This window comes from Nothobranchius furzeri, chromosome 7, assembly GCF_043380555.1.
Source record: "Nothobranchius furzeri strain GRZ-AD chromosome 7, NfurGRZ-RIMD1, whole genome shotgun sequence".
Taxonomy (NCBI): Eukaryota; Metazoa; Chordata; class Actinopteri; order Cyprinodontiformes; family Nothobranchiidae; genus Nothobranchius; species Nothobranchius furzeri.
This window is the reverse complement of record NC_091747.1, coordinates 51,528,605-51,543,046: the sequence shown is the minus strand read 5'-3', so window position 1 is coordinate 51,543,046 and position 14,442 is coordinate 51,528,605. Positions and strand designations below refer to the sequence as shown.

At 42.1% G+C, this 14,442-nt stretch overlaps 1 protein-coding gene across 3 annotated transcripts in view; it reads left to right on the top strand.

Moving 5' to 3' along the window:
- The window catches only part of pde7a (phosphodiesterase 7A), a 37,812-nt gene extending 23,563 nt beyond the window's left edge, over window positions 1-14,249 (top strand). The window contains exons 2-13 of one of the 3 annotated variants that reach the window (XM_054751166.2): window positions 4,549-4,609; window positions 7,643-7,675; window positions 9,872-9,961; window positions 10,404-10,567; window positions 10,652-10,715; window positions 11,289-11,485; window positions 11,599-11,730; window positions 11,817-11,908; window positions 11,993-12,137; window positions 12,211-12,307; window positions 12,391-12,471; window positions 12,551-14,249. In XM_054751166.2, coding sequence (XP_054607141.1) covers window positions 4,549-4,609; window positions 7,643-7,675; window positions 9,872-9,961; window positions 10,404-10,567; window positions 10,652-10,715; window positions 11,289-11,485; window positions 11,599-11,730; window positions 11,817-11,908; window positions 11,993-12,137; window positions 12,211-12,307; window positions 12,391-12,471; window positions 12,551-12,765 — 1,371 coding nt within the window. In that variant the 3' untranslated portion in view covers window positions 12,766-14,249. The remainder of the gene's footprint in view (window positions 1-4,548; window positions 4,610-7,642; window positions 7,676-9,871; window positions 9,962-10,403; window positions 10,568-10,651; window positions 10,716-11,288; window positions 11,486-11,598; window positions 11,731-11,816; window positions 11,909-11,992; window positions 12,138-12,210; window positions 12,308-12,390; window positions 12,472-12,550) is intronic. The other 2 variants (XM_054751168.2, XM_054751167.2) reach the window with 2 other exon arrangements.
- Window positions 14,250-14,442: the final 193 nt, after the last annotated feature.

Genomic DNA, 14,442 nt, shown 5'->3' with positions numbered 1-14,442 from the left:
CAAGCTTATAGTTTTATTGTAGAAAAGTGCAGACAGAGTTCAGGAAGAGGGGTTTGTTAAAGGGTCATAGAGAGTTGAGTGATTCACAAATTCTTTCGACATTCACAAGCTTTAGTGGGTATGATTGAAAAGTAGTGTCTGACTCTGTTGGAAGAATTTTTAATCATTAGAACGTAAAACATTTCATCATACATTCTTTCTGTGATGATTTTTCCATTTAGGCTTGATCATTTTCTAGAATTTCTGTAGGTTGATTTAGCATCTCTACAACTGTTATCTACATGAAATGTAGACTAATTTTGTAAGATAAATTTTGAAAATTGGAAAGATTTCTTTAAGGTCAAGCTGTTTTTTGTGATTGTAGAATGAAAGAGTGCCAATCCAGAATCTGTATTTGGAAAATTTGTGACATTTCCAAGATATTTTTGTTTTGTTTCCAAAGGTTTAATGCTACTTCACCCAGTTCATCAGTCCATTATCATCCGCTTATCTGTCTTACCCTCTCAGTGGTCTAGTGGTATGAGTGTCCACCCTGGGAATGGGAGATCGGGGTTCAAATCAACGATCGAGTCATACTAAAGACTTTAAAAATGGGACCCAATGCCTCCCCGATTGACACTCAGCTTTAAGGAGTTGGCTTGAGGGGTTAAATCCACCAAATAGTTTCTGAGCACAGCCACTTCTGCAGCTCACCGCTCCTCCTGTGCAGATGTAATTTCACCAGCGTGTGATGATAACTAATGGGACCTTATCTGGGGTCAGTTCGGTGGGGAAGCAACCTAAGCAGCCACTTGGGCAGACTCCTCTGTGGGAATCCCAAGGCGTTCCCTGGCCAGACAAGAATCACAGTCCCTCCAGCATGTCCTGGGTCTTCCTTTAGGTCTAATTCCAATTGGACGTGTGTGGAAACTAGGGCTGCCACAAACGACTATTTTGTCGTCCAATCGCCAGTTTTGTTGATGATTAGTCGACTAATCATGTCATGTATAAAATTATAGCTTTTTGCACCAGGATGCTCTAATAAACCCATCATTAGCTTCTAGTTTGAGGTGTGGTCAGTTGTGTGCCATCTAATATTAAATACAAGATGATAGCTTATCAAACAACTTTTAATTAGCTTTGTAACCTGTTAATACAAATGCTAAAGTCAAATAGAGGTAGGCACTTAAAACCAAAAATAAATTTTACACAAAAATGACAAATGTATCTAGCTAAAATAGCCTTTTTTCTACACAAGACTTGTTCACAATCAAGAAAGTTAGCATTTTGACATGTTCTGGATAAAGGCTTGCTCTCTTTTGAGAGCAGGTGTTGCCAGCTGCAGAGAAGATCTGTTCCGATGGGGTGGAAGTGGCAGGGATGCACAGAAAAGATTTAGCCAGCTTAGTGTGGCTAAGTCATTTCTGTGCAAGTGTGAGGAAACGACCCGCATCTTTACTCTGATGTTCCAATCTTCACTCGCACACCCACTGTAGGTACGCCTCTGTTGCACGGCTGATCCTCTCATCAGCATGGTCAGGGAGCCATCAACAGCTCTGAGGGTCTGTTTTACCTAAAGTTAAATTATATAAAAGTTAGTTTATTCACCAAATTATTAATTCTGTTTTATCAAATAAAGTTGGCTAAGATTTAACACAGAAACAAATTATGCTTTAACCAATGTTAGCAAACTTTTTATTTGATCATAAAATCCATTAAATTCTAATATTTATTTTATTTGTGTCCAGAAATAGCAAGACAGAGACACACACACACACACACACACACACACACACACACACACACACACACACACACACACACTCATTCTCAAAGGTTGTTTCATATTTCTTTTCCATCGTTGTGGAGAAGTGGGATTGGTCTGGTAGGTAGTTGTCGTGGTATTCTGGGTTGAACTGCTTGATCATCCGTTTGAAACCTCGATCGCTCAGCATGGCCAGGGGTCTCATCTCGGTGACCAACATGCTCAAAAAGGCCTCGGTCAGGATGTTAGCTTGCTGCGGTGTGCACATGTTTGGCTTTGTAACAAACTCGTCCATTGAAGAGGAGGAACGCCTTTTTTTTTACGCTGTAACATAGCGGGATTAAATAAATCATTAGCATTTGTAACGTGACATACATATATGTTCTAAAGATTAGAAATTCACCATCACTACTGTTGTTGCTACACCTATGAATATGAGTAAGTTTCTCTTGATGTTAGCAGCTAACAAGAGGTAATTAGCTTACAGATGTGACTCTTCGTTCGCTGCCATGATGCCGATGTCCACCCATGAAGTTTCACTTTGTAGATTATGCACTCTACGTGCTTCTCTTTTGTCTTTGTAATATGCTCCCAAACTTTTAAAGGTGTGTTGCCGGCGCACAATAGTGTCTTCTTTCTCCGGTCACTCTGATTTGAAGGCTGATCTGGATGGTGCATATGCGCATGTGCCTTGAGCTGAAAGCAGTGGCTGACTCAAATGGCGACTACTGCGCACGTGCCTAGAGCAAAAAGGCAGAAAACAGCAGAAGGTGCTGCAGCAGGCAAGATAAAAAAAATGCCCATAGAATAAACGCTGTGTCGACTATTAAATTTATTGCTGACTATTTTGTTTATGGACATCATCATGATGCGTCGACTAATCATAACAGCGCTAGTGGAAACCCTCACAAAGGAGGCATCCAGGAGGCTTCTTTCGATTTGCAGCGGATCTACTCTGAGCCCCTCCCAAATGACCAAGCTTTTGACTCTTTCACTAAGGGAGAGACCAGACATCTTGTAGACAAAACTAGTCCGCTCTTTTCCGCAGTCTAGTTTTTTCGGTCACTATCTAAAGCTTGTGACTATAGATGAGGATTGAAACATAGAGCTTCCCCTTCCACCGGACATTGTCCCTGACCCAGAGAAGGCATTCTATCCTTTTCAGATTCAAGACCATAGTCTCAGATAGGGATGTAAGAAAATATCGATATGGCAATATATCGTGATATTTTTTGTTGCAATATTATTGATTTATATCAATATTCAAAAGCCGTGTTTCTAATTAGTGGAATAATTACATGCAAATATTTGTGTATTTTCTTTTATTTTGGTGCAATTCAATACACACTGCTAGTTGGCAGCAGTGTGCAATGGGTTGTGTTTCCACCACTGAAATGTCAATTACTCTATTATGGTTCAGGTCCATCATGTTAAACATGTTAAATATCAGCTTGGACTGTTAATTGAATATTCATACCGTAAATTCAGTCTAAAAAAATTGCTAATAACGTCTGACTGAATTTATTGCAATATATCGTGATATATTGTATAGTCTCCCCTGTATTGTGATGCGTATCGTATCGCCAAAATTTCCCCAGTACACATCCCAAATGTCAGATTTAGGGGAGCTGATTCTCATCCCAGCTGATTCACACTCGGCTGCAAACCACTCCAGGGAAAGTGGGAGATCATGGCCCGCTGAATCCAACAGGACCACATCATCTCCAACCAGCAGAGACCTGATCCTCAGCACCTTGGTTGCCTCTAGAAATTTTGTCCATTAATTTTAAGAATGCATAAATCAACCATTGAAAAATCATCAAAAGATGTATTGTTTTGGGAAGTCTGTCTAATTTCACAAATCTGTACCTTATAAAAACTCCTTGAGACATTATAGCTGTGCAAAGTTCGGTTTCCACAAGAAACACAAACTCCTCTTGCTAAACCTCAGTAGTTGCTGTGGTATTCTTGCAGAAGATGGAAAAGGTCTGTTGGTGCAACACGAGTGATAAACCCTCCTCACAGTTTTCCTTCGCCCTCTGCAAGATTTCATATTTGGGTGCGGTTTAAAAAGTCTTAGTCAAATATCCAAATCAAATTTTATTGAGTTAACAGAAAATGACCTCTTAACTTTGCAGCATCTGCTCTCTTAATGGCCGTTTTTAGAAGATAGTCAAATCATTTTTCAGTTACTTTAAAACCAATTTAAATACCAGTTGAAATGCATCCAGATCGTACTTACAGGCTAACGCCTGAATAAGTGTCTTTTTTTTGTTTGGATTTCCACTTCCGCAGTCTTTCTGCATTTCCAACTGCTGCTTTTTTGGCAGCGCTCTCGACAGGGAAGTAAATATGACGCAGTAAACTTCCTGGGTGAGGTCAGCTTGGCATCATCTACTATAATTTACGTAAAACAACGTGTGTATGTGGGTGCAGTGTGTTTGTTTCCTCATAGCGCATGTGTTTCTCACATGACTGATAGCAGAGTCATATCAGGTCGGTGAAATGAAGCGGAGACATGTTTTGTCAGTGTTACAGCGATGTACGTACATGCATATTAGAACCAACGGTAGCATCATTGCGCCATCCCGTACAAGTACTGGGTGTACATGAAACGGACAAATTATTCCTGGTTAAGCATCTATTCTCTGAAGGACGGACTGTACCACACACACACACATACACACACACACACACACACACACACACACACACACACACACACACACACACACACACACACCACACACACACGCACGTAATTGTTGTATTTGTTTACACTAATCAGGTCTGTTTTGTTTCAGAGACGGGGAGCAATCTCCTATGACAGCGCCGACCAAACAGCGCTGTACATTCGTATGCTAGGTAAGTGTTTCCCTGTTCTCACTGCATCACTTCACACTTAAACACAAATTCTTATCAGATATCGGAACACTCACCCCACCCTTAATCATGTCCTTTTTTATCACATAATGTCGTCAATAGCAGTGAGATTAGGATTAGATAGTGGGGTTGTAGAACCAAAGTAAAATGTGAGTTTTCTGTCTTTTCTGAATCAGTTTGTGATTGAGATTTTAATTCAGTTGTAAAAAGAGTGAAGGCTGGTGTACACATGTCTTCGTGTACATCCTGCATGTCTGTATGTGTGTAAGGGTTCATTTGTCCTCACTAACTCCAGTGTAAGCAGTTCAGATAATGGCTGCCAGTCAGATGGAGTCAAATGTATCTGGGAAGAGGCCAAAGGCTCGTTGATCAATAAGGTTGTAGAGGATAGATCTGATTAGAGCCTGGTTATACCCCTGAGGTCTGTCTACCTAAAGCCTGGTTCACACTGTGTGTTTTCAGCTGTTGTAGAAAAATTGTCCGCCGTGAACTGATTTTGACCAAACGTTTGACCAAGCTGTGTCAGAAAACCTACAACTTAAATACAATGTAATCTACACACACACACACACACACACATATATATATGTATATATATATATATATATATATATATATATATATATATATATATATATAATAGGGGGGGGGGGGGGTCCTTGTATTGTTGATAATGTCCGGTTTTTCATCCAGGAGCAGGGATCTAATTATGGGGGGGCTGGATTTCCTACACATCCAGGGAGAGCCGGGAAAATGTTTCCACCTATATTGCATCATTTATATGGACTCTCAGCTACCGAGGGTTCTTTTGAGCGGCAGAGAGCTGATCGTTGGCGCTCTCCATGCCGCTGCGTTCTGCGCATGGTACATTCTCAAAGTGGTGCAACCAAAAACTGTAATCAACACACGATCGTTCATGTCCTCTGGTATTCTATCTTTTAATCGTGCATGACGCACTCGCTCATCATGTGCTGCGGTGATTTCACCTTGAAACATGCGCTCTGCTCTGCGATCAGGAGATCCCTTTGATCTGCGTAGTTCAAAAGTAACGGATGAGTTGAAAAGTAAGAATCCAGGCAGCCGTTTTTCTGGAGAGTTTAGAGGAGATGCAGGAAGATGAGAGACAGACAGGACAGGAAAATAGTTAAATAAAAACAGCATCTCCACTACACATTTTACCGGTATAAAACAATAAGTTATACACATGTCATATTTATACATTTGATACAATTCAAATCACCTTCAAAACTCTGTCACACACCCAGGGCCAGTTCAAGGCATTTTGGGTGCCGAGGCCAAACAGAACTCCCCCACAAGCCTCTGTGTAATTCATACTCTGTCCAGGAGTATTAAGTATACAGTGTTTGTTAAAACACCTCAGACATTACTGACATGTTCTAATATTGTTAGATGAAAAACAAAATTGTTGGACACGCCGTCTTTTCTAAGCTCACAAAAAATGTCAGTAACAAAACCGACTGAAAGCCACTTTTTGTGGATTCTCTGAAAGTTTCCATGGAGTCTGTGACAAACATTCCTTTTCATTGATTCCATCGACTAATCTCACAGCTGAAACAACGCATTCTTAATAATCTGAAGCATTAACAATGCTGTAGTAAAACACAAGGTAGAATAATTTCTTATAATGTTGTTGCAGCACTGAAGCAGCAGAAAAATAAGATTTTGCAATAAATATGCAAAACATTTACATATGAATTGTTTTAGAGCCGTTTTGTTGGCAGAATCTGATATTAATTTTAGCTACAAGCTAGGTGTTCTGACAGAACACCAGAAAAAATGGGTCCCAATGTGGTTTGTGTGGCGTTGCCATGTATATGTAACAGTGATATTAAGGCAGGATAAAAATGTTCATCTTTTTCATTTTGTTGCACTGGAATTTCATGTTGTGCCATATTTAGGAAGTTTGAACCCCCTGCTTTTCAGTACGCAACCCCAAACATCGACCGAGCAATGTGCAGCAACTGCTGGTAAAATTTCTTCACGCTGAAGCGTACCAACAATTTAGTCAAAGACACAGATTTGACATGAAAGCTTGTAATGTCCCATCCCTAAGACTAATTCATAGTCCGTAAAGGACTCAGACTATTAATGATGATTAATCAAATCGTTTGCTCGCCCAACCTTAGTCCGATGCAAGAGAAGCTGTATCCACATTAGCAGCAATGGAGATGATGTGTGAAAGAAAAATAATAATAAAAGAAATTTAACGCTGGTGCTTTTTCTTGTTCATCTTTGGCATCATGTTTCTCTGTCTGCTTTTAGTGACAAATGCTTTTTGGTGACGTTTTCTTTTGACGTTGGCGTTGGCCCTTTGCAACAGTCCAAAAATGCACAGTGTAAACCTGGCGTAATATAGATGTGGGAGTCTGCATTGAGCTATTGTCACTTCATGTTGTTACATTTTTGGTCGTTTTTGTTTGTTCAGAGTAAGTCTGACACAATAGCTCAATCGCAGCTTGACGGCAGCTTTTTGCTGAGTAGACTGAAGGACCTTTAGCGTTTTAATCATTTTTCTTGGCTAAATCTGATGGCCAGCTCATGCATCATCATCCTAAAGCATCTGTGTGTGTGTTGGTGCAGATTTTTAGATTAAATTGAGTGAGAGAAGAGGCGCGCTAATGCAGACCGGTGTTTGCTTGCGCTGGGCTTTAGTCTGCCAACTTAATGCTGACGTGCTTTCAAATAGCAGCACTCAGAGCTTTCGCCACATCAGTTATAATGACATGACCTACATCCACCCCAGAGAACCAGCACTAATGCACCATGGGGGAAACATGGACCCCATGACACGCAGAAACACACACGTGCTGAGCCCTTGAACGTGCATCTACAGATGTGTTTACATGCGGGCGTGCACACACTCACTGCCCAGGAATGCATGCACCAGTATGTTTTATTTTGCCCGGTTTCACTTCTCACATCACAAACATTCCAATCAACTAAATGTTCAGCATCACTTTGAATTGTAATTCTTAGTTTCTGGTATTTTGATAGGAGCTTGTGTAGTATTCAAACAGCTGTTTGCACGTAAGTAAAGCTGGTCGTGGGAACACACGCGTGACTTTGCTCTTTAATCTTGATGCATACATGAGATGATCTGAAATGCAAGGCTGGAGACATAACATTTCTCTCTGATGGGGGTTTTACCTTCATGTATCCATTCTTGCCTGGATCTGTACTTTTAGCGTTTTGCTGCTTCACAGCGCCATCCTGTCACTTCACTGTACTCTCACCGCTCCTGACTGCAGTCTACAAGCGAAGCTGCCCGCCGTCTGTGGGGTCCGGAGCCAGCTCCTCTGCCTGACTACTAAAAACCCGTCAGATTAACTCTAGCTCGCTCTCAGGGCCTCTGAGCACTAATAGTAGAGCAGACTGTCCTGACATGGCATTGCATGCTCTCTGTTTCCTCTTCTGAGACATGGGGAGTGTGTGTTTGTGTGTGACTATTCCAGCACATGAATGGCGCGCACACACACACACACACACACCGGGCCTGGATCAAATCGGACCACTTTTCGTTTAAATCTCAGCTTTTGCATGTTGTGGTTTGCTGTAAGCACCAAAGTGATGGGTTTCACCGCGTTTAGGGTTCATTTCCTGTTTATTTTCATTGGGAATGAAGAAAAACAAGACATGTGAAGGTTTTCTGGCCAGACTCCAAAGTACAGTTAATAGAGGAAACTCAGGTGCAGAAAGTTAACACGCACCGTTTATATTTTGTTAGATAAGAAAGTTAATGTTTTTCTCCTTCAGCTTCCAAAGCTTTAAGTCTAGACACAAGAAACTTTCCCACATTATGACACTTTACAGGTTTTTCCATCCAGACTTGATCATAAAACAGTTTGTCGCACAATGCAGGAATACTGGTTATCAGTAGTGACGTCAAACTAAGAATAATCTGCTACCTTGGATTCCACAGTTTTGACAAGTCAGTCATACGATAGGTGTCTCGCCCCTTTTGTACGCTCGTTCTGTGTAATCCTTCCTTTGTTTTAATTCTTTTTTAAACACATAGATTTGTTTTTGCCTTTATTGCTGACAAGTTTCGGCTGATGAGGAACGCCACAGCGTTAGCTGAAACTTGTCAGCAATAAAAGGTAAACACAAATCTTCTACTATGCTGTGTTTAAAAAAGGTGTCTCACCTGTTACAGGTGTGGATCTTAAAGAGACAGAAACTAAACCAGAGAACATTCAGTATATGTATGTTTTTGACTAAAGTCAGTTCAATAACAAATAAAATCCTCAAAAGAAGTCTTGTTCTGTCTTTGGATGTTGTTGGAAACCAAGAGTCCGTCTGAGCTGCTGCCCACAGGGAAGCTCTTTAAAAGCTAAGCAGTAGGAGTGCACCAGGTATCGGCATTGGCCGACGTTAGACATTTTTTAACATATCGGTCCGATAAATAAAACTGGGCCAATATTTACAAACATCTAGTAGCTATTTGTGTTTTGATTTCAGAAGGGGAGTGGGGTGCTAATGTGCAACTGTTTGGTCATATGATCGTGATAGTAATCCTCTCAGAAGCATAAATGTGTGTGCTGTGAGTATATAACAATAATACTATATTATATTTATATATATGTTTATTGGCAAGAATCTGGAAATACAATATATACCACAATACAGGGAGACTATATTATCTTGTGAGATAATTGTGATTGTTTTGACTGAACCTAATTGGAAAATCTCAGGCCAGATGCCTCCAAGTGTGTCAAGTGCAAGATTTTGTTGCCCTGTCAGAGTGAAGGTGGTAAACACTGCTGCCACCTAGCTGTCGGGTTAGAATTGCACCCCACAAAAGAAAAGTTTGCGAGTAAATTCTCAATAAAAAATGAATACACTTCTTTTAAAAATTGGTTCTGTGTCATTACACATAAAATCACAATATTTCTGTGTATTGATATGTTCTTACATTCCTTCTTATATTAATGTAATATTGGTATAACAGAGATATTAGCGGGTATCGGTATTGGTCCACATTTTCATCTCGGTGCATCCCTACTTAACAGTTTTAGTGCTTTAAAATCTGATTTGTTTTGTCCTGTTTTGCTCTTTGTTGAGTGGTGAATCCCATCCTTCTGGCACTTTAAGCACAATAAGGGGGGCGGGGGGGAGAATCAGTGATAAAAAAATAAAATCTAAGTGAGCTGGTTTGGGAAAACTGCCACACTTCTCTTTCTGTGTCGTATGAATCTTGAGGAAATAAGTGTGAATTTCTTCCAGGAGATGTGAGAGTAAGAAGTCAGGTTGGATTTGAACCGGAACGAAGGAGCTCGCACCCCTACTTCTGCATCGACTTCCGAACTCTTCACGGTGGGTGTTGGTCCCAGACCTTTTCCTCATGAATCGTAGCAGCAACAGAGGAAAGATTGGGAGTCACAAAATATGAATTTAAAAGCTATAAAATAGTTGTATGATACATTTTGTGGTTTTATTGTTGACATTTTGACCCTAAAGCGATCTGGATGCATTTCCAGAGCTTAGCTACAGTCTATACACACACAGTGGCTCTTTAAAAGTGTGTGAGAGAGAGACCATTGACAAAGCGTGTCTGCTGTGCGATCCCAGTCAAGAGGCTTGTGAGTAGGCGGCTGTGTCGGCAGCGACTGTTTGGATATCGCTGTGTTGGTGTCAGATACCCACCGAGCTCGTCCGTTCCAGACGATTCTCCAACCCTAATGAGCTTCTGTTTAAAAACAAACATGTCCCTGATTCTCATGCTGCATGTTTGGACACATGTTGTATGTGTGCTCAGCTCGCCCGGGCTGTGGCTCCTCGTCGGCCAGTCCCGGTACTGAAAGGAGGGTCCACAGGCTGCTCAGCTTCCAGAGATACCTGCACTCCTCCCGCCTGCTGCGGGGAATCACCCAGCAGATCCCCCTCCCCATCCTCGACGAAGACTACAGCGGACAGGCTAGAGTAAGACACCCCAGCTTCACGTAGTAAAAACATCAGAAGTTTGTGTTTTTAAAGCTTCATAACTCTTTACCTCCTCTCTTCTAGTGCATGCTGGAGAAAGTTGGCAGCTGGAATTTTGATGTTTTCCTCTTTGATAGGCTGACAAATGGTGAGTAAAACGGAAGTTCCAAAGTGTTTGCACTGGCGCCATCTATTGGACAGCATGGCGGTGTGTCTCAGGGTTTTCCCACCATGGAGATTCCGGTTCTAGGGCTGGTTCACTGCTTCATTATAAGAACTGGTTTGGTTTCGCATAAAAGGCTGTTTACTCAGTCTCGTGTCATCAAGTCACGTTTAATCGTCGTTTCCAGTAAACGTTTGATCCTCCCTCTTCTGTGTTTGTGAGTTTCTGATGAGGAACGCAATGCAAGGAGACCGTTTACCCTCACAGACCAAAGAGTTTGTCTTTCTACAGACATTGGTCCTAATATCCAATTTATTTGCACCAATAAAATATTTTTACTTTGACCCGAGTGCTCCAGCCTTCTTCCACTTCACTGGTGTATTAGTTTATGTACTAGGAACAAAGTAGACCATCTCCAGATACTTTTCAGCTTCTCCGTGTTCTGTTACTGGCTTTGACTTGATTCCTACTCTCCAGAAAGGAAAACACTGAACCATCCTCGGTAATAAAACCCTGGGGTGGATCTGGAGGCCGTCACTAACTGATGTTTTTGTTCAGGGAACAGCTTGATCACCCTGACCTTCCACCTGCTGAACCAGTATGGCCTGGTGGAGCTCTTCCAGTTGGACATGGTCAAGCTCTGGAGGTTTCTGGTCTTGGTCCAGGAGGACTACCACAACGACAACCCATATCACAACTCTGTTCATGCTGCAGACGTCACACAAGCCATGTTCTGCTTCCTGCAGGAGCCCATGGTGAGGTGTTGGCATTCATCTGGGTGATTTTGTCCTAAATTAAAAACATTTCTCTGATCGGGAAAAATGATGAATTCTTAATCTCCATCCTATTTTTTTGGTCGTGAATGCAGCTTGCAAATTCTCTAACCTCCTACGACATCCTACTGGGACTCCTGGCAGCAGCCACTCATGACCTGGACCATCCTGGGGTCAACCAGCTTTTCCTCATTAAGACTGACCACTATCTAGCCACGCTCTATAGAGTAAGACCGTTAATACCCACAATGCAACCTGCCTAACTCATGATGGAGAAGCCTACGGTGTATTAAGTTTAGTGTTTTACAAACAGAATACCTCAGTTCTGGAAAACCACCACTGGAAGTCAGCAGTGGGTCTTCTCAGAGAGACCGGGCTGTTCTCTCATTTACCCGCTGACGACAGGTGAGTGGCTCCTAACAGAGGCCTCGTGGGGAATCGCCTTTTTAGTCAAATAAATGTTCTTTTTTAAATTCTCTGACGATTCAGTCTGAACATGGAGAGGGATTTGGGCTCCTTAATCCTGGCCACGGACATCAGCAGACAGAACGACTACCTGTCCAGGTTCCGCATGCACTTGGACCAGGGCAACCTGTGCTTGAGCAGCGCCAGTCACCGTCACTTTGTCCTGCAGGTCCATCACCGTTCATGTTAAAATGACTTGGCTGAGAAGCAGCAGGTTCTTATTGTGATTCTGCTCTTTGCAGATGGCTCTGAAGTGTGCAGACATCTGTAACCCCTGCAGACCCTGGGAGCTGAGCAAACAGTGGAGTGAGAAAGTGACAGGAGAGTTCTTCCAGCAGGGTATCCGTCTGTTCTTCTGTCGTCTTGTCAGTTTTGTGGTTTGGACAGAATTTAAATTGGCTTCATTTGCTTAATTCACGCAGGAGACATCGAGAGGAAGCACAAACTCGAAGTCGGCCCGCTTTGTGACAGAGAGACAAACACTGTTGGCAAGATCCAAATAGGCACGTATGGAAGCTTTGATCGATATTTGCTGTTTTTTATTGTTTGTAGCTGATGTTTAAACCAAATCTGCACCTGCAGACTTCATGACGTACGTGGCAGAGCCGCTGTTTGCAGAGTGGGCCCGTTTCTCCGACACATGTCTGTCCCAGACCATGCTGGGCCACATGGGGCTGAACAAAGCCAGCTGGGGTGGGCTGCAGCAGGAACAAACCCCCGTCTCCGAGGAGGCGGAGCCTAGCGCCGCAGGAGGAAGCAGCTCCAAAGAAATGCCTCAGGGAAGCAGAGAATCCTGACACTCCTCGTTCGCCCTCCTGAACCCCGACTCCCCTCTCTCCTGGCCTCGGAGCTTCATTGACGGTCCCACCCAGACCCCGTTTATGTTGTGTTGCTTTAGCCTCTTATCAAAACCACTGATTTAATTTATTTAAGTTTAAAATTTCCTCTTTTTTCAGCATAGAGCAATACATAGATACCTCATTTGGCTACTGCTGTATTTTCTTTTATTTGCTTTATTTATTTGTTGACTGTGTTTTAGGCACGCCCGACCGAACATGCCACTTTCTGTTGGGTGCATTTTAAGAGGAAAGCAGTATAGACTGAAAAAGACATTTGTTGGTATTTTGAAGTGCCATTTGAAAACAAAGAATCCAAGAATGAATTGAGCTGAGACAACTGGAGTATTTGGATACGGGATCCTCCTGAGAGCTTTGAGTAAGTATGACGCGTTGGGATTTGTATTGAAAAATCTTCCATATATATATAAAAAAAAAAGAAGAAAAAAATGTGACAAGCCCAGTCCTTCTGCTGCCTCTATGAAGACTGTTTACGCATCACCTCTTTCCCCTTGAACTGAAGCGACTCACGTCGGCTCCACGGTTTGCCTTCGATGCGCAGACGTGAATAAAAAGAGAAAACCCTGGTCCCACCTGTCATCCTACTGTTGAAGCCATGAGCAGAACCTTATTCAAACAAACCAGATGCCATAAACGACTCCACCTGTGTTCCTCTACATCCTGCTGGAGGTATTATGATACAAATTTGTGTTTTTCTTTCCTTTGCATTGTCCGGTCCTGAGTGAACCCGGGGAGCTTCCCTGCCGGACCGGAACGTCGCTCCATGCAAACTTGACTCGCTCAGGGTTTTTGCCAGTCTGTTTCTTTAGATTATTATTTTAGAGGGAGAGGAGGTGACTGCAGATGGTGTGAGGTTGCTCGGGTAGATTGAAGGAGACTCCCTCTAAGCAGAATGTCTCTCACAGCCACATGAAACCTATCGGACTGCTCGACGGATGCCTTACAACTATGCACAAACTACGCTAAGTGACCAAACTGACTCCTGATCCCGTCATGTGCATGGTGTGCTCATCTCTGAATGCACTGTCCAGTCCCTTTGCCTTTATTTAAGTTGGTTTTTGTGAGGAAAAACTCCCTCTGTCCTTTTATTCTTTGTTTTTTGTACGGAAACAAACCAGTGGAGTGAATTTGAACATTCCATTTCTTTGCGTCTGTTTTTGATTCTGTACAGCAGCACAGATGGTGTTTGTGTTGAAGCCTTTTTGAACGATAACAGGTGCTTTTCTTACGTTAGCTGATTTGTATGTTGCTGTAAAGTGCTGTAAGACTGTTGACGAAACTGTTTACAATTTGTTGCGACGGCCATTTTTGGGGGAGGGCTTCGGTGTCGAGCCAGATTTTGTAAAGGCTTTGCTGTATTGACCTTTTTGATACATGCCTGTTGCAGTCACCATTTGAATAATAAAACCTGTTGTTGAATTTCACGAGTTTGCAGTCAAATGTTTGTGCCAGAAACTAATTTAACTTAATTTTAATATAAAAAAAACATTCTTGACTTGTCTGGTAACCTAATTTCCATGTTTGCTTTTTAGCCAAAAAGCTCATAAAATCGAAGGCATTTAGTTTTTTCAGAAATGATAAATACATTAGTACGATTAGTGCCTTTCTGTGTCGGCG